The 26,096-nt window shown below is 42.4% G+C and overlaps 4 protein-coding genes across 4 annotated transcripts in view; 2 read left to right on the forward strand and 2 right to left on the reverse strand.

Moving 5' to 3' along the window:
• Positions 1 to 4,851: 4,851 nt before the first annotated feature.
• Positions 4,852 to 8,417, reverse strand: LOC122773459 (claudin-1-like). Its single transcript, XM_044032169.1, has 6 exons — positions 7,899 to 8,417; positions 6,556 to 6,803; positions 6,304 to 6,468; positions 5,634 to 5,715; positions 5,438 to 5,551; positions 4,852 to 5,088 (listed from the first exon to the last, which is right to left on the reverse strand). The coding sequence occupies exons 2-6, from the start codon at positions 6,770 to 6,772 to the stop codon at positions 4,986 to 4,988; spliced, it is 681 nt and encodes a 226-aa protein (XP_043888104.1). The 5' UTR covers positions 6,773 to 6,803; positions 7,899 to 8,417; the 3' UTR covers positions 4,852 to 4,985.
• A 523-nt stretch (positions 8,418 to 8,940) lies between these two features.
• On the reverse strand, positions 8,941 to 13,550 carry LOC122773458 (presenilins-associated rhomboid-like protein, mitochondrial). Its single transcript, XM_044032168.1, has 10 exons — positions 13,423 to 13,550; positions 12,758 to 12,962; positions 12,536 to 12,676; positions 12,365 to 12,413; positions 11,253 to 11,348; positions 11,011 to 11,160; positions 10,860 to 10,930; positions 9,941 to 10,042; positions 9,745 to 9,842; positions 8,941 to 9,671 (listed from the first exon to the last, which is right to left on the reverse strand). The coding sequence occupies exons 1-10, from the start codon at positions 13,497 to 13,499 to the stop codon at positions 9,542 to 9,544; spliced, it is 1,119 nt and encodes a 372-aa protein (XP_043888103.1). The 5' UTR covers positions 13,500 to 13,550; the 3' UTR covers positions 8,941 to 9,541.
• A 428-nt stretch (positions 13,551 to 13,978) lies between these two features.
• LOC122773457 (protein MB21D2) lies at positions 13,979 to 19,157 on the forward strand. Its single transcript, XM_044032166.1, has 2 exons — positions 13,979 to 14,329; positions 16,868 to 19,157. Exons 1-2 carry the CDS (start codon positions 14,086 to 14,088, stop codon positions 18,130 to 18,132), a joined length of 1,509 nt encoding a protein of 502 aa, XP_043888101.1. The 5' UTR covers positions 13,979 to 14,085; the 3' UTR covers positions 18,133 to 19,157.
• Positions 19,158 to 24,415: 5,258 nt separating this feature from the next.
• Positions 24,416 to 26,096, forward strand: part of LOC122773124 (fibroblast growth factor 12-like) — a 29,885-nt gene continuing 28,204 nt past the window's right edge. The window contains exon 1 of the mRNA XM_044031526.1: positions 24,416 to 24,860. Coding sequence (XP_043887461.1) covers positions 24,833 to 24,860 — 28 coding nt within the window. The 5' untranslated portion in view covers positions 24,416 to 24,832. The remainder of the gene's footprint in view (positions 24,861 to 26,096) is intronic.

Genomic DNA, 26,096 nt, shown 5'->3' on the forward strand with positions numbered 1-26,096 from the left:
AAGGACATGATGAAGAGTTCTGACACTGATCACTTTGTTCATATTGTTCATGTTGACATAACACAGTTAAGCCTGGCGTAACCATGGTAACCATGTATAAGTGTCTGTCACACCTGAGGCTCATGGGTCTGGTCAAAGTCTCAGCCTCAGGGTTTCATTCCAGCTTCAATCGACTTCCTGCTTCTTGTTTTCTCACTCACACACACTCACACACACACACACACACAAATGTGTCACCTTGTTTGTGTACATTTTTCTATGGTTGTGGGGAACAAACTTCAAATGTTTGGGGTCATACTTGTGTGTGTGTACATTACTGTCACTCATCAGTTAGTCAGCCGGTTACCACACACTTCACAAAAGAGCTGACATAATACTCATTAACTCTACTTTCTGTGCGTGCGTGCGCACACACACACACACAGGGTGAAATGAAAACCAGATGATTGTTGAAGGTCAAACGGTGAATAAAGGAGAAGTTTGTACATTTCATCACTGGATTTAATGTTAATGCAAGTAAACACTGGCATTTGTGCTTCTTGAGCTGATACAGCAGATTTAGTCTCTGACATGTCTCAATCCACTTTTGTTTCTTTTCCTCTTCAGACCAAACTTCTCACATTTGCTCACAAGTCCAGTCCCCTCTTCCTCCTCACCACTCCATATGAAGGTGGTCAAACTCTCCTGGTTATATAAACCACAGTCACTAAATGTGACAGTAAACCTTTGACTTTGCAGAACATGCCGCCACCGTGCAGCCCAGAACCAGCCTGAGACAGGGAGGCTTCCTCACAAGGAAAAACTGATTTTAAGATACTTAACAAAAGGCTCACCAAATAAAATGCAAACACATCAGCTTGTATTAACAATATATATTTAAGGATATGTTTAACTGTTTGTACTGTTGTATCTCCAGCAAGTCCATAGAGAGAATCAGTGATTATACATCATGGTACACACAAGTTACTGATTCACTACTGCTTCCATCAGTAAGTTTAAATGTGTTGTTCTGGGGCTTCAGTCAGTGAGTTTACATGCATTTTAATCAAGCTAAGGCCGTAGTCCGACTAAGACAGGCAACCGGACAACTTGCCGAATCCAAGTATACATGCGGAGGAGAAAATCAATTTATTGGCCGTGTACATCTGACTCAGCCTCCCTAGGTGGCGCTGTATCTAAGCTAGTCTGTATTGAATTAGCTTCCTGTTGACGTTTATGTCAACCTGCTGTACATGTTAATCGTGATACAAATTAGATTGAGCATAGCTCTTGTGGTTGCTGTATTGTTGTAATTTCTGGCAGCAGTACTGCAGTTTATACGTCATCTCCTTTTACTTCCGGGTCAAAGACCAGGGAGGACATTTTGGTGCATGCACAGAACACATGCATATACATGCAGGAGTAATCGGACTATAATATATAATCGCATTATCCACGTATGTTAGTCTAAGTGTTAACATGACTTTAAAAGAAAATGACCCACTAAACTTAGACTTTTAACATGCGTGTAATGTTCATATATACCTCAGTTACAGTAAAGCAGCAGCTCTTGGCTAAAAGTGCTCATCTGTATGTGAGTCAGTACCTCAAACAAACAACAAAACATGAACTATCTCTTTAACCCTCTTTAACCTGTCTCCAGTGTCCTAGTTGACCTCTGATCTGTGTCCAGCTCACGTCCCTCTGCTTCTTAAACCAGTTCTGTTCAAGATTCAACATTGACGCGATCCAGCGAACCCATCCATGTTTACACCAGATTTAAGCATCAACAGGGTGTCGTTTTTATCTGGAGTTAAAGTCACCTGTAGCTTAAGACACGCCCACTGATGTCATCACACTCCACCTTCTTATTCCCGGTGGAAACAACGTGATTTCAATGATTTCTGCCTGAAATGTTCTGAATGGTTCAACACTAGGTGCACAAACCAGAAGTGAACCTGCACTGGGATCAGAGCCTGGGGCAGAAAGTGACTGAGAAGGGTGCATCAAAGTAATGGACTCACCCAAGAGGCCAATTCATACTTTCTGCATCTGCAAGTCCTCTGATGTTTGCATTCTGTAAATACCGTGTGCACCAGTACCAGCAGACACTCATGCATTTACAGCCCAAACATTTGTGACCACATGAATTATTACATGTCGACTGCTCAAGCTCGAGGTAAAATGAGGGGACCTGGTACATAATGTATGTAACATCAGAAACAACACAGACCCTCGTTTAGGAACGAATGCCACCATGAACGCTTAAGTGTGAGCAGAAAATGTGCAAAACTCTACAAACGTGGAATGAAGAAAGTACGACGAGAGCTTTATACACTCACACATAGAGAAGGTGTCAGTTAGCACACACACACACACACACACACACACACAGCTGAGGAAACGACAGCAGGATGTCAGGCTAATGCTAAACAGTGCAAACTATTTATAGGATATTCACTTTCATCTCTGTGTCTCGTTTAGCCTAGCTTAGCATAAAGGATGGAGATGGGAATTAAGGAAAACCTTGAGCTGCAATGGAGAACGTTGAACTGTGTTCGGGGGCTTTTACTGCGATGTAACCAGTGAGACTGAGCAGGGACAGCAAAAGTCCCAAATTGATGCATTTCCTGTTCAAATACAGGGGAGCCGAGCCGATTGATGCATACATGCCTGATGCTGTTTTTCTGTATGTCACCAAGATAATGTTTGCAGACACATATATTATAGACCCGGACTTCCCACAGTCTGACTAATATCTTTAATGAATGTGTGACGGGCCACATGGTTGGTGTAGTGGTTAGCACTCGTCTTGCCTTTGCAGCGAGAAGACCCGGGTTTCGCGAGGTTCGCGATAAAGAGGTCAGAACTGTGGTTAATAGCTTCAGGCTGTAGAGGGCAGTGTTACACCTCCTAGTGTACAATCTGTCAGAATTTACAGGAATAAGAAAAAGAAGAAGGAACAGTTGTGTTAGCACCATCACAACACAAGTAGAATCATATTCCCCCTGTGACAGCTCCTCAAAACAACGTGGATCAGTGTGTGAATGATGCCAGTGCCAATGCTCATCCAAACTCAGAGGTACACAGATTAGAATGAGGGCTGTGGAGAGTCAGTCTGAGTCACAGTGAACACCTGTTACCACGGAAACTGTTCACAAAACCAAAATCTAACAAATCTATTGAGTAAAACATGAGCATGCTACGATTTGCTAATTAGCATACAGCTACAACTTATGGAAATGTCACTGATACAAGTCATAAACTGTGTACACACACACACAGTCTCTCTGTATGAGCGTGCATGATGATTCTTACCTTATTCTTCTTTTTGTGTAAAACAAAGACAAATAAATCCAAATGTCTCTTCAAGACAGACAGTATGTGTGTGTCCTCAGCTCTTCTGTCTTCTCTCAGGTTTCGTTCTGTTGGGTTTTGTTGGGTACTGTTGGGTTTTACTGGGTTGTGGCAGGTTCTACTGTCCTCCTGTCCACCATGTCTTAGTTCTTGATGTTGTGTCTGACTCTGTTGCCTTCTGTCCGACTCTGCTCATTCTTCGCTTGTCTCTCCTGCTCAGTGTTTCCTGTTTGTTTTATTTTCTAACTGCAGGAGGAAATGGTCATCTTTTCCTCTTCCTACACATACACACACACACACACACATACACACACACAGATCTGACATGGCAGACCCTTGGTCAACGATGTAAAAGGCCTTCAGACTGACAGACGTTGTTTGTGTCTTCTAGATTGATCTTTGATTGATAGCCAGTTCACTTTCCTTCAGACTTGTCTCTTCAAACAGAGGCTTGGGGCCCCGGGGCCTCTTTAACGTCCCTCTGTACCTCTGACCTATTCATGGTCCCCAGATTCTTGTCATGTTGCTTCTCATTGGTGTTTGTTTTCATTCAAAAAAATTTCATTCGAATTTTGATTTTATTTCAATTTTTTAGACAGATAATGATCGCACTTTGTTGCTGTAATAGTTTCTATTTTTACTGATATATTCTGTCTGTGACCAGATAACAAAAGTAAATAAACAGCATTTTTGAATTATTAAATAAATGTTAATGGGAAAAGAAAATCTTTCTATATTTACCTACATATGTTTTATTTATTTAAACATTTCTTGATTTTGTTGTTGTTTTAACTCTCTTTCTTTCCACATTTAATCTCACTTTTTAATAAATATTTTAAATATTTTGAATTTGAATACATGTAATTTGTCAATATTTTATTAGTTGTTTGCTTAATAAATGTACTTGCCATTGAATATAAAATATTAATATTTGTTGCAGTGGTTACTAAATTAATGCCAAACATGAGCCACAGTCAAGCTTCCGCAGAATGTGAAGTTATGTGACTGGATGTTGTGCTGCAATGCATTCTAGGATTTGTAGTAGGATTTGTAGATGCACATTGGTTAGTTATGTTCAGTGTTTTTTTCCCTATTTTTGTAATTTTTCAAAATTGAAGAAATAGATGTTGACCTGGTCCAATGTAGTTCTTCATCTTTTTCATTTAATGAGTTGTAAGGACCGTTGATAACCATCTGTTACCCTCTAGTGGTGCTAAGGTAAACTGCACAATTTTATAATAAAAAAAAAGGACTAAACTAGAGAAGTTGAGCAACACAAAAAAATCATAGATAAATAATACATAATAATCAGTAATAAAAAACTAAACTATAAGTTTCCCTTTGTTTGTTTCCTTTTAAGATAATTATTAATCAGCACAGAGAATTGATTAAGAAAAGATTACTGATTTAAAACAATTAAGTTATTAGTTAATAATTATTATAGAATTGTTCTAGTGTTACTTAGTATCCGAAAATGAATTCATATTAAAGATCAGATCTTTATCAGACTGAAACTGATGAGAGGAAACTTTTTTATTTACAACAGAATCAGGTGATTAAACACCAACGATACAAAATGACCACAGAGCGCTTCATAATAAAACGTCATCATGAAAAACACGTGTATGACTGTTTTTCAGGTTCATGGTTTAGACGTAGGCTTTGGAGCTGCTGTTGTCTAACGGCAGAGCTGCTCTGTAGATGCTTGGTCCGCGGCTCGAACTCGAGTTTGAGTAGCTGTAGGAGAACTGTCTGCAGTAGGAAACAACAGAGAGAACAGTGTCAGAGGAACAGTGCCCTCTGTCGGACAGACACCAAAGCACACACACTAAAAACTAATGTTAACAACAGAAGACAGGGTGATGCTTCTACTGTGTGTCTGTGCAGACACCTGAACATTAAAGGTGTGTGTGTGTGTGTTCTTGCATGGGTATAATATGTAATGTAATGTAATGTAACGTAATGTATAAACCTAAGGAACCCTTAAAACAGTTTACAGTGGTGGGAGGGGGCCCTCAATCAACTTCATCTTAGGGCCCCATAAAGGCTTGGGCTGGTGCTGCTACGTGTGTGTGTGTATGTGTGTTGTTTACTTGTTTACCGTGTGACAGGTGTGGGCTGTGTCTTCCTGCAAGAACAGCAGAGCATTGATCCGCCGAGTAAGGCGAGAGAGGCAGACACCCAGCCCAGATACAGACCAGTACCCAGCTCAAACCTGCAACACCATTCATCATCATCATCATCATCATCATGTGTGTGTGTGTGTGTGTGCGAGCGAGCGAGAGAGAGAGACCCACCTGACTCCTCCGTACAGGGGGTCATAGAAGTCGTTGATGACCCTGGCGGCGTACCATGACACCGCGATCAAAGTGAAGAGGCCTGACAGACAAAACCTTTTTTAAAAAACATGTATCTAAATGTACATGTTATATGTTATATACTTACTTTTATATACTATATATAAATGATATACTTAATATATATAACTATATATAGTTATATATAAAATAAATTCAATCAAACTACATGCAAATGTTAAAAAAACCCAAACAAAAGCAACAACTCAAAGCTGCTCTACACAACAGTTTTGTATTAACCCATTCACACCCATTCACTCAATCGATGTGTACCCTGTCACTCTTTCATACTCATTCACACGCTGCCAGTGCAGCCATCCGACTACCACTGAGCTACCGTACAATCACAGACGTTGTGGAAGTTCAGGAGTGGAGAGTGCTCAAGAAAAGTTAGGCTTTAACAGTTTGTGGTGTTAAGAGATTTTAGAAAGAAGGAAATGAGTCTTTTCTTGAAGATAAAGGCAGACTGCACTGCCGTGGTATCATATATTTGGGGGACTGATGTTTGACAAGGCCCACAAGAAGGAGTGGGACTAATTGGAGCCTGTTAATCCTTCCTTACAGATCCAAACTTTAATGTAAAACCCACGTCAGTTTTTGAGTTACATACCAGACAGGATGAAGAGGACTCCCCCGCTCAGGGCAACCTGCTCCTTCACACGCTCTGACATTCTGCCGATCTTGGTGCACTTAAGTCCGAGCACAGACACAATGATGGCGGCGAGACTGAGCAGCAGTGACAGGATCATCAGAGCCCTGCAGGTCTGCAGGTGAACTGCCACACAAATAAGATTTATGAACGCTGACCTGGAGACCTTTGACCTGAATGTATGTGTGTGTGTGTGTACGTGTGTGTCCTCACTTGGCAACCCTAACACCGTCTTGAAGCGACTGCACTGAACTGACCCAAGCGACGTTGCAGCGCAGCTCATCCAAAGACCTTCAAACTGCCACTGGCTGCTGCTGAGTGACTCAATCTGACTCCTCACCTTCCACAGCTGTGATGACATACAGCTTGACTGCACACACCAGGCCGCCACACCCAGAACCAGACCCACGACCTGCAGCGCCACCGCCATCCTGCTCCACGTCTCCACACAACTGGATCACCTGGAAACACATCAGGACATATGGACATCAGCAGTACCAAACAGCTACTAGGACACACACAAACTGAATAAATGTTGTTATTGTGAGAGAAAATTTTAATCTTCTGCCAACTTTAGGTTTAATTAGTCACATATATTTATTTAGAACCCGTCTTTCAAGGTTCCCTATCTAGATATCAAAGCGCCAGGCATCTGGGCCAGATACACTATCTCAAGTCTTACTATCTATATGTATCAGACCTGACATGCTGCTCACCAGAATCTGCAATGATGGCCTACTATTCAGATGTCAGGCATTGTCTCAATTCTCCCCAGATCTGAGCTGACTTCAAAAAAATCTTTCAACTTAACTCATCACTGACTCCAGAGGTTCCATTGTAGGTCACCTCACTTGATAATCGTAACAGTTATTTATAGGAATTGTGGGTAAAATGTTAGCAGACATCCACTGGCAGTTTCAATAATTACTTGCGGTGTTCCTCAGGGTTCATGTCTTGGTCCTTTATATTTTCAGCTAAATGTCTTATCCATGATTATTTAATCCCAAATGTTAGAACATTGTAATTCTTCAAATGTCTCGTTCTGATCAACAACAACGCAGAAAGGTGAAAAGCTGAATTAATAATTGACCAGTTGTTTCACCACCACAGATGTAAAAAGTTGAGAAACGCTCAGCCAATGTGGTCTTATTTGCCGGTGGTCAACAAGGTGACGACGGGCTGACGTGATGTAGAAGTAGCTGTTGCCATGACTTTCTGCATTTTCGTAACATTTCTAAAACTTGTCTAAAAATTTGGATTTTTAAATTCTATGCATTTCCCGGGTGTTTCATGACTGTACAACGTGCAGAGGTCGTTGTTAGTGTCCTGTAGAACAGTGGCTATCATTTTTCTCAGTCAGGGACATGATAAATTACTCCAGAGACCTCATGTATTTCAATTGGAATAATTTGACTATACATTGTTTGATAAGAAGACATTTGTGAACTTTCTTTGAATACATTCACAATGAATTGTAAATCCTTTTGTAAAATACACGCCTAAAATAGTGTCCCCAGACCCCGATTTCAGAACGACCACTGTAGAAATAGTATTACCGTCTGTTCTTGTCCTTTTTCTCAAAGCTGTTGCTTTTCCTGGCTGTTGCTCTCACTGCTGGCCTTTGTCGTCTTTGTTCCTCGTCCTTCTTGCTGCTCTTTGTCAGCGTTGTTTCTCTCTGATGTGGCCGAGTGTGTGAACCTGATCTGGTCTTTGGTCCCTGCTGGTTCAGGGTCGATGACCTCAGCTGAACACACATCAGTATCGACATTTAGCAGTTGTTTGTGATGAGACAGTTTCAGCCTCTTTTCTCCCAGGGATGAGACAATGTACACTAGTATAACACATTGTGAGTTTGGGATAATTGTGGACAAATTAAATTGTTAATATCACAAGAGTGACTTGAAATTTCTGTCTGGCTGGCCAACATACTGTCCTAGTGATTTATTTTAAGTGCCACAAGGGGGAGCTTGCATCTTTCCAGTCATTCCAAGACCTCATGATTCATAATGATTTAATTGAAGGTAATTTTAACACATTTTGGGGTGATGTTTTTGTAATGTTAATTAAATAAATGATTTTGGCCACTGCAGTGTTATTTTTTTTCAAATGCCTTGATTGGTTTAATGTCAAGGACGTTACATGATTGGTGACATCTTAGCCTGGTGAAGCCAGGCTAAGATGTCATCCACCTAAACTCTCAGCCCTGCAGCCATTGGGTGGTACGAGCTGTCAATCACAACACTTGCATGATGAAGCAAAATTACATTTCTTTTTTGTTTTCCCCAGCCTTCCCACTTTCTCTCCCTCAAGGTCACTTCTGGCGCTCCATAGATAAGTGCTTAACTGAAAATGTAAATCCATGCCTGGCTGTTTTTCTTTTTAAGAGCAGGTTGTCATTATTGCTTTGTTAATTACACACATTTCACATTCAGTCTGATATTAGTATTATAGTTTTGAGCCACGCATGCACAGATATGTGCGAGTGGACTTTAAACTCTGCCGCTTCTTTTCATGTTTACAGCCTGAATTCATCACAGTGAAACTTCAAATGTAAATAAAAATGCAGGGTAGAAGGTTTTTTTTTTTTTTTAACATAATGTGTTTATTTTTAAGATGTTCCTCTGAGCAAATAAACAAAACATCACAAAAGGTTTGAAAAGCTGGAAAAAAACTCACACATAACATATTTTCTATGCACCAATCATAATTGAGCGTGTGGCTCAATTGTTTATATAAACAATGGAAAAGACTGATCGATCACTGTTGAGACCAGTTTGTCTGTTTCAGTAGCTTCATTTAAACAAATGTTGTCGTCCGTCTGACAACATGATTGTAATTCTTTTGATCACAAATTGGTTATGGTCAAGTCACTGTTCATTTTAACTCATTAATTAAATATATATATATATATATATATATATATGTATGTATATTAACTCAGAGGAGCACACAACAATCAGCAGCCCTGAACAATGAACATTTATTGATTGATCATCAATAACTCTTGTTGGTTCCAGTCGCGACGTTAATTTCAAAACAAAACTAAGTGACGCGTGTTTGAATGTTTTGTATAAATATGAACGAGAATGAGGTCATGTTTGTGTGACATCACCAGCTGCTCCGTGTGACCTCGTCCTGGAGAAGCCCATTGGTTCTCAGAGTCTGTACATTTTATACATGTTTACATCTTTTCCCCCCGTCACACGTCTGCTGCTCCTCCTCCTCCTCCTCCTCCTCGTCCTCCTCCTCGGGTTCTGAACTCATGCCATAATTTCACAAAAGGTTCTCGGTTCTTCCAGATCAACTCGTTACCGTACAGGACGTACCAGCTGCAGAGATCATCAGTCAATAAATCAATCACAGATATACAAACACAAGACACAGCCATGACTGCAGACTCACATTCCGAACATGGCTCCTCCTAAATGAGCAGCGTGGTCGAAAAACCTCCACCCTAGCACCAGGCCTGCTGTATCCATGGCAATGATGGCCTTAATAGCCTGCGGACACAGCAAAGCAAAGAGCATCATCTTTTTAAGGAGAGCAAACAGAGAGAGAGGACGTGTGATCAGGTGAGGCGAGGTGAGTTGAGTCTTACGTTGGCAGCAGAGAAGGTGAACATGGGTAGGAAGATGATGCCGAGTTTGGCTTCTGGCATTTTGATGCAAATTGCAGCCAAGACTGTCATGATGGCACCAGACTGAAAACACAGACACGACTGGGGTCAACTTGAGCTGACAGTGTTTTGAGAGCCCCCTGCACCAACAATCAGACAACTAATGGCTCACCTAATAAAATCTATACTAGAAAGATAATATGACAATATGCAACAGAGGTTTATTTCAATTTGTAAACCACTCACGCTTCCACACCAAAGTCACACATGAGTTGTTGATCCACTCCTATCTCCATCAGTACATTTAAATGTGATTTATCTTAGTAACAAAATGAAGCAGCAGTAGACTACAAGCTCCTGTGTCTCCCCCCTGCTAAAAACACAGATTGTCTCCATGGTCTTTGGTGTGGGAGAGTGAGCCGTGGTTTATGAACCCCAGCACCCTGTTCGAAAAACCCCTCTACAGCCAAATAAAGCAATAAACATATTTTCAACTAAATCTATCCCTAATTAATTCAATGTAATTTTTTCTGGTGTCCCTACTGTAAGACATGTTTTCACTGAAAGTGAGCATCCATGTCCCAGGCTGGTTTTTGGCGCAGGGGGCGCACACAGCACCGCCATGTGTCAGTGCCTCATATAACCACACTTTAGGAGGGGCTGATCTGACTTTCTTCAAGAGTGTAATTATAGGCAAGTTGGACTTGCTTGAGTTTGTTGAAGACCTCTCATGCTTCTTTTCAGAGACTTCTTCATATCTGACTAGGTCAAGCCTGGTTTTCTTAATTCTGCTTCCATGAAACTGCTCAAAAAACAATATCAACTGTCTGCTGTCCCTCTTGAGGGATAAGCCAAGTGTTTTTTTAAATTAAAAACAGGAAACAGTGCTGTAGCTGCTCACCGCTCCGATAGAAGGTCCAAACCGCCCTGTCGCCATCTTAGCCACATAACTCGCAAACGCAGAAATGACACCTGAACAGAGAGAGCGAAACGTCCGTCAGTGAGGCGTCAGATGTTTAAATTACCACTGACTGTGTGTTCACTTGCAGCACCTGCAGACAGGTAGACGGCCATGAACTGCTCTTGGCCCAGCATGGAGACAGCACTGGTGGACAAGCTCCATAGGACATACATGTTCGCCGCCATGTGGAAGAAAGAGAAGTGACTGAACGTGGAGAGAAGCATCGGTGAGCATAGGGTCTCTGTGGTAGGACGACAAACAACATGTCACTAATCACATTGACAGTGAATGCACCACCACTTTTTTCACTCACTCACTCACTCACTCACTCACTCGAAGCGGGGTTGGCGGCGAAATATTTGATCATGGTGCGCTGGAGTGATGGAACTCGCCAACAGCAGAAGACAATAGCGTTAGCAGCAATGATCCCTGGGGGGAAAAAACAGAACTGTGACAAGGAGTCAAACTCAGTGAGTATTTCATCATTTAAAGGGATAATTCAGGTTTTTATACATAAGTGTGATTGTATGTGGTACTGACACAGAATCAGTAGCTGTGTCCCAACAGTCAAGGCTACAAATGTGCAACACTTGAAGGAGACGAAAGTCAGAGACGGAAGTTAGAGATGGAAGTCAGCCCACTTAACTCACCAATACCCCTTCTCCTCCTCCTCATCATCATCATAAATTCTATAAGGCTGTATGCAGAGGGGTTAAATGCTGACCGCCACGGGTTAAAGCCGTGAATCACAGTTCTTCCTTCCCCCGTGAAGCCTGACTGGTGTTACATATTTAAAAGTAATCTGATATGAAATAAATACATCTAAAATATATTTCACTTATATTTCAACACAGTTAAAAAACTTATAGTAGTTTTTTCAGTCAGTTCTGGTTTTGTGTTGTAACAGTTTTTGCAATTATTTATTAGTTTTGATGGAGCCTTTAGTTATTATGTTTTTGATATTTTATGTAACACTGGAATAAATGTAGATGACGCTGGTGTGCGATGTATCTAAGAATGAGAGACGAACATGAACAAGACAAATCAGTTCCCTTAAATGTTAGTAACCTGGAATATGATTTACAAATATAATTTATCTCCACACAGATTTAAGATTAAAACAACACAATTTGAACAAAACTTACACACTATTTCGACAACAATAGTTAAACAAGAACATCATATATGAAAGTCAACTAATGCAACCAATGCGGTCAACTCAATACGTATATAGAGAAGGAGACAACTTTTCTTGTGATTATAGGGACAGCCCCAATAAGTGTCAAAAAGACACTTTTTGACAACATCGGGGCGACAAATGCACACTTGGAGGATGTAGCCTTGACTATTGAGACACAGCTAGTGATGACTGTGCTGTCCCCAAATGTGACCTAAGACAGCACACATGCGTGTATCTACTGTCAAACAAACAAAACTTGTCTCACCTGTGACCGTCCTCTTTCCTTCACTCAAGCTGTTCCACCATTGGTTGATCTAAAACACAAACAGCTAAGTAAGTCTGAGATAAGAGGTTAAAAAAATAAAAGAAGGCCTTGTAGCACAACCCCTTTCAGTACTAAATTGCTCCTCTTAATAACTTTACTTCACAAACTCACCTCTTTGCGAATATCTCCACGTTTCTGAGGGTGCAACTTCTCCAGCCAATCAGCTTGGATCTGATCGAAGAAGCTCTGGACTCGAAATTTGACCGATTCGTATTGCCAGATGGCTGCCGAGCCAAATGAGCAGCCTGTAAACTGACATGGTGTTAGCACCTGTCTGTGACATCACTCCCAACCTGATGTCACCTCAAGCATCAACAGGTAAGCATCACCTACCCCCACAGTGAAAACCAGTGGTTTGATGAGCCGACTGAAGGCCCGGGGGGAGCTGGGCAGTGCCTGTTGCTCCCAGTGGGGGGTTGCAGTCCGGCGTTGGACTGCACTTTCAGCGGATTCTGTGTGGGTGGATCCCAGGTCCTCCTCCACTTTCTTGGACTCTGGTTTCCTGGCAGCTTTTCTGAAGCCACATCTCTGCTGGAGGCTAGGAGGCAGATAGACACCTTTAAGTAGACATGACTCAAGAACTGCTCACATGACAAGCCTGCCAGGTCTATGGGTTTACAACAAAATTGGGCTACTATCACAGTGGGATGAATTTTGTGTCTACAGGTTGAGTATAACAACAATACACCAAGATATCGGTGTATTGCTTTTATTTAGCTTTAAATTATGATACTGAACCAAAAAAATTCAATGACACAGTCACAGCTACGACTTTACACTGGTGAATTAATACTTATCAGTACACGAGGACACATGGTCACTTATAAGGTCAAAACAAATAAAACCGCAGTTACCTCTGTTAGCTAACCTTTGCCTGCTAGCAACGGCTAAAACATAAACAAACTGTCCTTGAGGCTAACCGAGCCAACGACAAGCAGCGGAGCTTTGTCTGACAGTCAGTCGAGACATGCTGCCTCTCCTCGGCTGCGCTTACTCACCTGCCGCCCTTCGGGGTACTCAGTAAAACTGGTTCTCTCGCGAGTCTGAGCAAGACGGAGAAACTCCTCCACGCCATGTTGGAGCCCGGTGAACTCCGTCAGGTCGTTCGTTCACTTCTGGGTCAACACCAAGGCGCTACAAAGACCTGGCGACACCTGGGGGTCACACACCGACACTGCACCACTGGAATAACAACATAAAATATTATAAACTTCCCTATAATGCAAATAAAGGCCACTAAATGTCTAGTTTAAATTTAAAAAAATATATGAAATATAATATGCATGATCATATATCATATCATTTCAGTTTTGATATGGAACGATTTATAGTTCACATGCTAAATTAGTATTTAAAAACGTGATGTCAATGTACATACAATCATTCTTGATATCACTATCTTTTCGTGTCATCGAGTGTTTCACTTCTAATTTTGTGAATAAAATGAAACCACGCTCATTTCATGTTGTATGAATTTGTTTTTGTTTTATACAGTAGACGCGACACGGACTGTATTTTGAAGGTGGGAGGAAGTAAAGCCGTTGCTTCCGGTGGTTGTGTTGATGTTGTCTAGCTCGGCCCAGTTCGGTACAGTTTACGCAGCAGCTGCAGGAGGAGGCAGGCCAACGGTAGTGAAGTGAGAGTGTGACCGCAGAGGAAAGATGGCGGCTCCTGCTCTCTCCGGTCGGACTGGCTCGGCGGGCAGCCTCGGGAACAGCCCCACCATAGCGGCAGGCAGGCTGCCGCACGGCGGCGTCGGGCCCGAGCTCGACTTCAGGTCGGCGGCCCGTATGGAGGACCTGAACCGGCTCATCCAGGAGTTCAGCAAGCACGACCAGCGGGAGTACGACGACCAGCGGGCTCTGGAGATCCACACGGCTAAAGACTTCATCTTCTCAATGTTGGGTGAGGACACACACACACACACACACACACGGTTGTTTTTGACTCAGTGGTGATTTCTGCGCTGGTTCACCTGTGAACGCTCAGATGACTGATGCAGTGTGTAAACATCAGTATAAGCTGAAATCTGATGTGAAGGTGTGGATGTGTTTTGAATACTCATTGAAGGCTCATTTCAAATGACTGGGTGTTTGTTTCATTCTCTCAGCCGTCAGAAAAAAAATCTGCAGTTTTACATCACTTAACGTCATTGATCAAATGCTGTCTCTGTAAGCAAGTTTATGTACTTTAAATAATTCTTCCAGCTCATCTTTAGACTGTGGCATGGCGGCACTAGATGGCAGCCCCCAATAAGCATAGCTCTTTTCTAAAGTACATTTTAAAGGAGTGTCAATGCCACTAAAACACACTATTTTTTTATTTTAAAGCAATTAGTGCCGTACCAGTTCTCCTTATCCACATAACAAGACACCACTGCACACACCTGTCAAGACTCCCATTCTATGCGATGAAAGCCTGCCCCACACTGGAGGATTTTTAAATCTGAAGTGATTTTTAAAAGCGTGGGAAACGAACTTTGTAACTGACTTTCAATGTTTGTAATCCTGAGAAAGAAAAGACTAGAGATCCTGTTAAGACGCAGGACCACACATTTGGTGTTTAATTAGAGCTGCAACTAACGATTATTTTCATAATCAATTAATCTGTAGATTATTTTCTTGATGAATGTTTGGTCCATAAAATATCAGTAAACCTTAAAAAATGTTTGTGTTTGTCAAACCTGGAAATGATGATGTTCTCAAATGTCTTGTTTTGTCCACAAACCAAAATGATAATGATTTCTTTGTTATCCAGAGCAAAGAAATGAAGAACATATTCACACTTAAGAAGCTTAAACAATCAGAAATCTTGTTTTAATCATGAAAAAAACTTTAAACCGATTATCTATTATCAAAATAGTTGACGATTAATGTAGTAATCGATTAATAATCGATTAATCGTTTCAGCTCTATGTTTAATCAAACAATTTCAGGGAGGAGAATCTCACAGAAATTTTAACATGACTTTAACATGGAGGCACACTCTCGGCATCGTCAGTTAATAGTTATATTAACACTATGTGTATGTATGTATGTATGTATGTATGTATATATAATAGTGTATGCAATGTTTTGTGCTGAGAAACGCAACCCAGAAAACTGTGGATGAAGTCATGGCTTAGAAGAAGGAATTTCTCGCTCTCGTTGGTTATAAACATTTAATACTCGTTTAATACTCACGATTTGAAATCGGGAAGACTCTGATGACTTAAAATCACTTCTGTTAATCGCGTGCACACAACAAGATAATTTGGCCAGATAATCAGCCTAAAATCAGAAGACACCCACGATTGTCAGAAGGGCCAGATCGGGACCAACATCTGTCCAGTTATTCACTAGTGTGGGTCGGGCTTAACAGACAACAGCCAGCCATCTCTTGCATTGTTATTCAAACAAAGTCAACACTGGTGTCTTCTTTTGACAAAGGACATTCAAGTGAGTGTAATTCACTACTATGGTTGCTGCAGTAACCAGCCTACAGAACAAAGGTGAGGGCTGCTTTGTCTATATATTAAAAGCACCACCATAGACACTGCACACACACTGGTGCTCTTAGTAAATAACCAAGTATAGTCAAACTGTGGCAAGTCGTGCTGGAACTGTGTGGTAGAATAAACGCCATGAGAGTGGTTCCTGGTGCATGGGAACAACGTTGAAGTCAGCTCTGACTGTGTTGCCATGCCTCAGACAACCACCTTTTAGAAAAGACTGAACTTTCCTTTCCTTTTAGTGTACATTTCAGTTACAATACTTTGAAGGAAGATGAAGATGCACAACAGGCTCCTTTGTCTGTTGCCCTTCACATTGGGCTGTTACTGAGACTGTGAAAATGACCAAACACACTGTCCACAGGAATGCAAGCGGTCAGTCAGGGACTGACTGTCTGTCTGTCTCTGTCTGTGCGTGTGCGCGTGTGTTGTTTGTTCAGCAGAGCAGAAAACCAATCTGCACTGACCCGGTCCAACTGCTGAGGATGGACACAAAAACATACATTTTCCAAAACAAAAGAAGGGACAGGTCTAAAATAGATCAAAGACTTGATCTATTTTAGATCAAATCTTTATCTGGACCTGAAGAGACTGTCAGCAGAATTATACAGTAGTGTAGTGTTTGAATCAAAGTCTTTCTCCCCTGTAGTGATTAGTAACAGATCAATATTAGAGATTTGATTTTTAAGATATGTGGACTTGGGTGTTTCTGCATAGATGCGGTGATAGAATTCAATCTGAATAACAGTCGACAATATGTCTTTGCATTTACTTTGCTCGAAACGTGCAAACGCCTGAGATTCTTTCAAAATCCAGATGTTTTATCAGAAATGGAGGTCAGTTGCTGTGTGTGTGTGCCCCTTAGGTAGAGTGAGACTGGGCAATGAAGGCGAGGGCAGGGCACCTTAAATAATATAACATTCTAATTCTTTATCTTTTGTCCTCTGTCTCAGGAATGGTCCAAAAGTTGGACCAAAAGCTCCCAGTAGCCAACGAGTACCTCCTCCTTTCAGGAGGTGTTCGGGAAGGTGTGGTGGACATGGACCTGGACGAGCTCAGCGTCTATGCCCGTGGGACAGACTACGACATGGATTTCACTCTACTTGTCCCCGCGCTCAAACTCCATGACCGCAACCAGCCAGTGACCCTGGACATGAGGCACTCTGCGCTGGGCCACTCCTGGCTCAGCCTCCGCCTCTTTGACGAGGGAACCATCAACAAATGGAAGGACTGCTGCACCATTGTCGACCACATCAACGGCACCACCAACTACTTCTTCTCCCCGACACTGGTGGCTGACTGGTTCTACCAGTCTATCTCCTTGGTTCTGCTGGAGGTGCAGAAGAAGCCACAGAGAGGGATGCCAAGGGTGGAGAAGGTGGAGAGGAACGGTACCATTATCTCTGTCATCCTGGGCGTCGGGAGCAGTCGGATGCTCTATGACATCGTCCCAGTGGTGTCGTTTAAAGGCTGGCCTGCTGTTGCTCAGAGCTGGTTGATGGAGAACCACTTCTGGGATGGGAAGATCACAGAGGAGGAGGTCATCAGTGGCTTTTACCTTGTCCCTGCCTGCTCTTTCAAAGGCCGCAAGGAGAACGAATGGCGCCTGTCGTTTGCTCGTAGCGAGGTGCAGCTTAAGAAGTGCATCTCTTCCAGCCTGATGCAGGCGTACCAGGCGTGTAAGGCGATTATCATCAAACTGCTGTCCCGCCCCAAAGCCATCAGCCCCTACCACCTACGTAGCATCATGCTGTGGGCCTGTGACCGCCTCCCTGCCAACTACCTTGTGCAGGATGACTTCTCCGCCCACTTCCTGCTTGGTCTTATCGACGACCTGCAGCACTGCCTTGTCAACAAGATGTGTCCCAACTACTTCATCCCACAGTGCAACATGTTGGAGCACCTGTCGGACGAGACGGCCATGCTGCACGCTCGCAAACTCTGCTCGGTGCGCTCCGACCCGGCCGAGCACCTCCGTACCACCATAGAGCATGCTAAGGCCGCCAACAGGCTGACAGTGGAGCTGCAGTGGCGCGGCAGCTCCAACAACCTGCCATCGCCACAGTCTGACGCCAGTGGGGAGAACCAGCCAGACGACCGGCTGGCCAAAAAGCTCCAGCAGCTCGTTACGGAGAATCCAGGGAAATCCATCTCCGTCTTCATCAACCCGGACGACGTCACGCGGCCGCACTTCCGCATTGATGACAAATTCTTCTGAAACTGAGGAATGTTCTCCTCCTCCTCCTCATCCTCTCTGCGTACCTTCTTGTTACTTGGTGCCCCGCCTCCTTTGAAACTTTATTTTTTACATTTTTTTAATGTTCCTCTGCCACAGAGTGAAGTGAGGTGATCGTCTTGTCTGCCACAGTTTTTAATTTTTATTTTTATATTCCGGTCCCCTCATCCCTCAACATTCACTGTGTGCCCTGTGTTTCTTTCAACCTGCTCGATGCCTTTGAAATAGACGGCAGGTTATTTTAGGTGGAATTTTACCTTCGGGTGAGGTTTTTTGGCGGTTTGACATAATGATCAGGGATCAGGTCGATGACAGGATTGTGTTTGGAGGTAGATTTTTATCCCTCTGAGGAATGTCTTGGTCCTGCTGGACGATGATGGTACTAATGTCTTAGAAGCTAACTGTAAATATAGGAATTGACTGAACATGTGTGTGTGTAGACAGAAGGTGAGGTAGAAGATCTTGTTAATGTGTAAACTACTTTTCATTAAACTTTGCACAGAATGTAAAAAAAAAAGAAAAAAAAAGAAAACACCCGATGATGGACGTCATATTCGTCCTGATTCTGAATGATGTATCACAACATAACTCGTATGACACTTTATTGTGAATTCTAAAAATGTATAAATGTTCTGGAAGAGCAGCAAGTACACAGTGATACTGCAACGGTACATCACCAGTGTAGAAATAAAACTGAAAGCTGAATTAAACTGAAGCTAAAACATCTGGTTGGCAGCATTATTGGTCATGTACCCTGCCCCCTGGTGGCTGGCTGCAGTACAGGTCATAATCCTTGCCCGTCCATTTTAGCAGATGGGACATGGACCAAACTACAACTTTAAACAAAATAAACTAAATTAAATTAAACATCAAATAAATATTTGGTAATACTTAACTCACTGATGTTTGTCTGAACTCTTGAATGTTATCAGTTTGTCTTAAAATAGTTATTGATGATACAAAAGCATTCATTACAATTTGATTTTCATAAAGAGTAGTAAAAACAGTCTATTTGTCCATGTGGTATCTTTAGTTTTAGTTCCACCAAGCTCTTGTTTGGATTTCCAAACAAATATGACACTAAAATAAGCCACTTTGTTGTGTTTTAATATGAGGAAATAATCAGTCAGAGGCAGGATTAGCTGCTCCACGATGAACTGACCTGAAAGCCTTTGACTCCACATGTGTCCTCGGTGAAGACGTGTGACAGCAGCATCACTGTGTACTGACAGTTTAACGCTCAGGTTAATCTGCTGCGTTCTGACCACTGACTGGTACAGCGTCACAAATGATCTACACACATGACATCACTGGCACCACTTATTCTTCTCACAATGTTTCCATATGTTTCACTGTCTTTGTACGACCTCATAATGTTTTGGTTTTTTTAATCATGTTTTATTGTGTTTATCTGCTTTTTTTTTTTTTTAAATGTGTTGACGTGCTGATGATTCATCTCAACCAGCTCAGAATGAACTTTCATTTTGAAAACTGTTGGCCTGTGTTTTTTTGAGGTGCCTCCTCTTTGCTCCGACAAAACAAGTCCCTCCTCTTTTCATCGGCTTCCTGTTTACTCTGAATGGTCATGTGACTTTTGGTGCATGTGTGTTATTTTAAATGAACAGAAAAGGAAGATTATGTAGCTGAATTTGGGGAAAGAAATCATGGCTGACAGAATGTAGCTGCTTTTTTTTCTTACTTTTGAAGTCATAAATGATATTCTTGTCTAATCTTTCTGTTGAAAGTACAGGAACTGATGGAAAATTGCTGCCTGAGACACAAACTTGCCAGAGACATGCACTCAATTTGTGTCAAACAATCCTGAATCTTAACATTTTGTTTCTGGTTTTCTTTTGTAAAAACGTTGAAGCTAGGGATGAGACCGATAACATGTTCGGTAACGATATTAGTCCGATACAGTCAGTTTAACGCTCAGGTTAATCTGCTGCGTTCTGACTATTGACCGGTACAGCGTCACAAATGATCTACACACATGACATCACTGGCACCACTTATTCTTCTCACGATGTTTCCATATGTTTCACTGTCTTTGTACAACCTCACAATCTTTTGTTTTTTTAATCATGTTTAATTATATTGTTATATATAACATATCCGATACCGATAACGATACCGATATTAGTCCGATACAGTCAGTTTAACGCTCAGGTTAATCTTCTGCGCTGATACCAATATTAGTCCGATACAGTCATTTCAGACCATTTATGAACGATGAAGCTGTTGACAAAACATTTGTGCCGAGTCATTTCAAAGACGTAATTCTCCAATTGTGTAACAAATATTGTTCTCCCAAATAGAAGAAATAAACAGCCCAAACATGACTCCGCTAAAATGCTTTTGCTGGTTTTTATTTTCATTTTTACAGAAGCATGCGATATATAGGATGTATGGATTGTATCAGATTGTTCATTTTTATCTGTCCGATATCCGATCCAGTGATTTTTGGCACTGACCGGTACCAATTTCCATCCCGAATTGAAGCTTTTGTCTCTAAGCATCATGGGAATTGTAGTAGTTTCTGAGCTGATTGTGTTGAGTCTGTTTTTGTTGTTGTTTTAATTTTGTGTTTCAACTGTAACATTTCCAAGAAGAAAAAAAACCCTGCAGACATGTGACTGACAATGTGATCATGTGATCTCCATATCCTCATCCTCAAGTGCAATTAGTGAAAACACACACACACACATCATGTAGCATAGTCAAACAGGACAATAAACCCTCCACGAACACACACAGATGTTTCACACCATCAAAGTGCCACACACACACACTCCTGCTCAATATGTTGTTCTGAGCATCATGACCTTTGACCTTACTCCTCCTCTTACTGTTTCCCTCTCTCTGTTCAGAACCTTTTGACTGTGAGCTTTTATTTTCTCTATCTCTTGCTGCTCTGCTTTGTTCTGATGGTGGATTTCTTTATGCAATGTCAATTTGGACGGTTTGACCCTTCAGATCACAGCGCCCCCCTCAGTCTGTTCTCACTCGGTGAATGTTATACAAAAGTTAATAAATCAAAAACACGAGGTGAGCCGGCATCATGTGTCTCACATGAAGATGTGACATTCATGTGTGACTTTGTTCACTGGTTCATTAAAAGGTTTCAGCTGGCATGATGAAACGTCACAAAAACCCGACCTTCAAAGTGTCCGTTCTCTCTCTCATATATAGAGGGCGTGGCCTATCCATTGTCCAAACGGATACAAATTAAGTGGACAGGAGAAATGAATGTAACTCAGCTCATCGACAAACTTGGTGCAAATGTTGTCCTCGGTGTGAAAATATGGCTAATTATTAGCTTTTAAACACACTGCTGCCACATGTGTGACGGTTGAAAAAAACAAAATGGCAGCATCAAAAGATGGTCGTTGTGTCTGAAACAGTTGCACGGTTATTATGGTCAGGTCGATGGGACATTCCATAATATTTGAGTACCTCTCACTGCCACCAGGGGGCGTGTGTGAGTGAAGAGTGAGAGGCTCTGTGATCTGAACGGCTGCTGTTTGTACAAACACAGTGACTGTCTCCTGTAATGTGGAACCACTGTTGTAAATAGCACTTGATAAAATAACTTAAAACTCCAGTGTTGTGTGATTCACTTCAGTGATGTTTGATTCACCTGCTGCGATGACCTCACACGAGGGTCACCACTGATGTCACTCATTACAAACAACATGAACATGCATCTCTGTCTCTGGTCTTCAGTCAATCATAAATACTCTCAGTCTGCAGGTTGTCCCTAATGTAACGCTCCTTTCTCCTCTGCGTGTTTCCTTGTAAGGTTGCACACTGTCTTTTGTCTCTTCCTCTCATCACACCCTCGGTCTTCCTTTCATCTCCTCGACTTGTCCACCCTTGTCCTCTGTATATTTCTCTCCTCTTCCTGTGTCCTTTCCTTCTGTGTCTGTTTCCTCTTCTTTTGTTTCCTGTCCTCTTTATGTCACCTGTCTCTTGCTACCTTTCCTCCTTGTCTACTCTCTTATCTCCTTGTTTACTATGTTCCCCTGCATCTTCCTCTCTTTATCTCGTTGTTTCTCCTCTCTTCCCCACATCTCATTTTCTTCCCCTTGCCTCCTTGTGTCTTCTCCTCTCCTCTCTGCTTCCTGTTGTCTCAGCACCTGTCTTCCTGCTCAGTTCCATCTCACCATCATCAGAAGCGTTGCTGTGCCAGGAGGAAACTATCCATCACCCTCCAAGTACACAACATATGCTGCACACGTAGACACAGAGAGTGATTGTGGTGTGGCTGCAAGGTCTGACCAACGCTCTTTACCTGCTGGGATCGGTGTCCACTCATTTACATTCAATCACACATATTTATATACATATAAAATATATAATATTTAAAAACTCTATATGAAAATGAAAAATATCACAGTGTTGACCCAAAATACGTTGATAACCACAGGCTCCACCAGGTTTGGTGGAAATCTATTCTAATCTTTCAACCACTCAAACAAAATGAGTTTTTCTTACATGTATCTGTTAACTCATCTCTGTCTAAGACACAAAATCACACACACATGTCACTACGCAGAAACATGGTCTGCAGAAAGTGAAGCCAAAGCAGAAGTGTCTGAAACCTGTTTTCTCTTGAATGTCCACCAGTGGGCGACTCCTTGTTTTTTTTCATGTGCGTCTATACAATAACGGCATGTCATCAGTTAACATTTTCCTGGGAAAGCTATATTTCAGTCAGTCTCTATCCACCATGCTTCCAGATATGGTCACTTCTTGTTTGAAAAACAAAATAAATGGCACCAAATGGGGCTTTCCCATTAAACAGTTCGAGCACTACTCGGGTCGGCTTGACTCTACTCAGTTTGGGTATCAGACATGTCATTTTCCACCAAGCCTACTAACGTGGGCGTCGTCATCATAGCGCAATTTTGCAAAAATGCTGACGTCCAGCTCTCTCTGTATCCTCACGTCAGTCACCAAACACAGGAATGTCTGCACCTCGTTGATGGACCACAACTTCATATTTGAGTCTGGGCTCAGCTCGTTGGGACCTCACCAGAGCAGGTACTAAAAAAAGGCAAAGGCATCGCTAATGGAAAAGTAGTAGCGCTGGAGATGTATAATGGAAATACCTCAATAGACTGTATTTATAAAAAAGAATCAAACCAGTCTTCTGGGTCCCTTCTGAAGCCAGCCAGGAAATGAGAATATATCAAATAACCACTAGGGGTCAACTGAGCTGGTTGAAAAAAACCCAAACAAAAAAAACCACCCAACAACTTTATTTGAATAGACTTCTATAAGAAAATACGCCTACGTACCACTTTATTATTAACGTCAGTAAATATTTTCCTGAGCTGTTAATGGTCTGAATTGCGAGTTGTGAATCAAAATAAGATGATGTTAAATTATGTTTCAATTTAGAGGAAGTTTATTTCCCAAAAATGCCAGGTTTTTAACATCTTTTTATCAGGTATATTAATATAGCTCCTTCTTTCAGTATTTCAGCTCACCATAGAAAGATTTTTCATCATCTTATTTTTCCCTGTCTGCAATGTTGATTTCAAATTCAAATCCAAATCCAATGAACTTTATTTGTCCTTGAGGGGCAATTCAGGGCATGTAGAGCAGTTGTACACATTTACAATACGACACAACTTGTCAGTTATTAGTGAGACTTCATTTAACAGTTCATAGGAAAGAGGTTAAACATACAGTACAAAGTCATAGTCCGTGGGCTTGATGGTATTTAACTGTTCACTGGTTCTGGTTCAGCAGTTGAATAGATTAACATAATCTATGCTACAATGTATACATGTATATATATGTATATATAAAAAAGTATATATAAAATTATAATATAATATAATCATATAAATATATCCCAAATACAGCTGTTAAAGCTTGTCTTATTTTGTAGTCCTTGAACTGGAGTGCCATAGTGGATCAGTTCTTGCGGATCATGTTCACTGAACAGTGTAGGCTTCAAAACCAGTGGGTGACATCATAGTGGGCAAGTCAAAATACAAGGATGCCCCCAGTGTCTGGCTGCAGTAAAGGTCATTGTGTAGGCCACGCCCCCTCCTCCTCCTCTTCTTTTTTAAATCATTAATTATTGATGCTTGATACAGTTTTAAATTTTATTTTGAAATTTAAAATGAGTTTTTTGTAATTTATTATCGTCGCCACCAACTACCATCGTGTCACCTTAAATACTCTTAATGACGTCACGTGTGCTGTCCTGCTCCAGCTGCATCAACGAGAGAGAGAGAGAGAGAGAGAGAGAGAGAGAGAGCGAGCGAGGCACAGGTGAAGCGCACGAGCCTCAACGTCTGCATGAGGAAAACACGGTGACGAGGAAGAAGCAGCAGCAGAGGCGAGGCGGAGGACTCCAGAGAAGACACACACGCGCACACTCATTGCGGCTTGTTGCTGTTTTTTAACGGGTCGCTTCTTCCCGGTTCCTCCCCTTCCTCCTTCGCCTCCTCCTCCTCCCTCCTCCTGCTCTCCCGCCGGTATCGATCCGTCAGCGGCTGATCACCGATCACATTCACTCCGAGTCGACGCCTGGTGACAGCACACTCAGAAAAGGAAAGGAAAGGAAGGAAAGGAGAAAGGAGAAGTGGATTTGTGACGGGAGGGGGGGCCGAGAAGACCACCTCACCTCACCGAGCCGAACCGAACCGAACCGAAGCGGGAGATGGAGGGCAAAGAGAAGGCACCGGCAGGTAAGAGAGAGGGAGCGAGTGTGGGATGACAGTGATGGAGGGATTGATGGAAGTTTCCTGGCACTGTATGGGAGGATGAATGAGAGGAAGTTGGATGGAGGAGGTAAGGAGAGGCTGATGGGACGGAGGGAGGGAGGAGTGATGCATGTTGGGTAGAAGTGTACTGCGGTATCCTGCCGCTGCTGCTGCTGCCTACATCCTGGACGCAGCTGCACTGGAGCTTTTAGGTGTGGTTATTATGGGATGGGGTGCAGTGTGTGTGTGTGTGTGTGCGTGCGTGGGGGTATTTAACCATATGACTAAAATGCTGAGAGCAGCCTGATGCAGCAAAACACAGAGAGAGAGAGAGACAGGTGGGCTGAGAGGGAGACAGGGACAAAGGCAGGTGGGGGAACAGACAGGGTACTGCAGGTGTTGCGGGTGAACATGAAACAAGGAGGTGAGACTAATTTTGAATGGGGGGGGACATCGGGACAGAAAGAAAAGAAAAGACAAGACAGGAAAGTTTGATTGAGATGAAGACACAAAGACAGACAGGAAGATGGAGGGTGAGACAGAGGAAGCTACAGAAACAGGTGGGATGAGACGGACAGACAGGAGTGCTGTTAGAGAGACCGGTACAAAGACAGCTGTCCCTCTGCTCCACACAGGCAGAGAGACAGCTGAAGACATTTTGAAGACAGACAACGGGACACAGAGAAACACAGTCAAGAATGTCAGGGAGACAGATATGAGGCATAGGGGTGCTGCGTTTGAAAACGTAAACATAAAACAAGGAGGTGAGCGAGACAACGGGACAGAAAGAAAAGACGGGAAAGTTTGATGGCGATGAAGACACAAAGACAGACAGGAAGACAGGAGGGTGAGACAGAGGAATCCACAGAAACAGGTGGGATGAGACAGACAGACGGGAGTGCTGTTAGAGAGACCGATATAAAGACAAAGGTTGTGTGGAGCAGAGAGAGACAGCTGGACATTTTGAAGACAGACAATAGGACACACAGCGAGAGAGAGGACAAGACAGTCAAGAATGTCAGGGAGACAGATATGAGACAGGGGCAGACAGACAGGTCTGAGAGATGTCCAAACAGCAGGAAGACATAAGACCTGTGATGGACAGATAGGTGTGTGTGTGTGTGTGTGTGTGTCTGGGTGTGTCCTCAGTAGCTCTCAACATCACATGACTCAGTTTGTTTACTCCGCCATGGTGGCAGGAAAATGAAGTTCACTGCGCAC

The sequence above is a fragment of the Solea senegalensis genome, linkage group LG8 (assembly GCF_019176455.1).
Source record: "Solea senegalensis isolate Sse05_10M linkage group LG8, IFAPA_SoseM_1, whole genome shotgun sequence".
NCBI lineage: Eukaryota > Metazoa > Chordata > Actinopteri > Pleuronectiformes > Soleidae > Solea > Solea senegalensis.

What these genes read in the sequence shown, in the direction of transcription:
- LOC122773459 (XM_044032169.1), bottom strand. Translation starts at nt 6,772, where the DNA reads ATGGCGGTGGCGCTGCAGGTCGTGGGTCTGGTTCTGGGTGTGGCGGCC. An exon ending in GACGGTGTTAGGGTTGCCAA is followed by an intron (nt 6,469 to 6,555) that starts GTGAGGACACAC and finishes TTTGTGTGGCAG; the next exon opens with TTCACCTGCAGACCTGCAGG. An exon ending in AGTCCTCTTCATCCTGTCTG is followed by an intron (nt 5,716 to 6,303) that starts GTATGTAACTCA and finishes TTTGTCTGTCAG; the next exon opens with GCCTCTTCACTTTGATCGCG.
- LOC122773458 (XM_044032168.1), bottom strand. Translation starts at nt 13,499, where the DNA reads ATGGCGTGGAGGAGTTTCTCCGTCTTGCTCAGACTCGCGAGAGAACCA. An exon ending in GGCCGTCTACCTGTCTGCAG is followed by an intron (nt 10,931 to 11,010) that starts GTGCTGCAAGTG and finishes CTCTCTGTTCAG; the next exon opens with GTGTCATTTCTGCGTTTGCG. An exon ending in TTGGACCTTCTATCGGAGCG is followed by an intron (nt 10,043 to 10,859) that starts GTGAGCAGCTAC and finishes CTGTGTTTTCAG; the next exon opens with TCTGGTGCCATCATGACAGT.
- LOC122773457 (XM_044032166.1), top strand. Translation starts at nt 14,086, where the DNA reads ATGGCGGCTCCTGCTCTCTCCGGTCGGACTGGCTCGGCGGGCAGCCTC. An exon ending in CTTCATCTTCTCAATGTTGG is followed by an intron (nt 14,330 to 16,867) that starts GTGAGGACACAC and finishes CCTCTGTCTCAG; the next exon opens with GAATGGTCCAAAAGTTGGAC.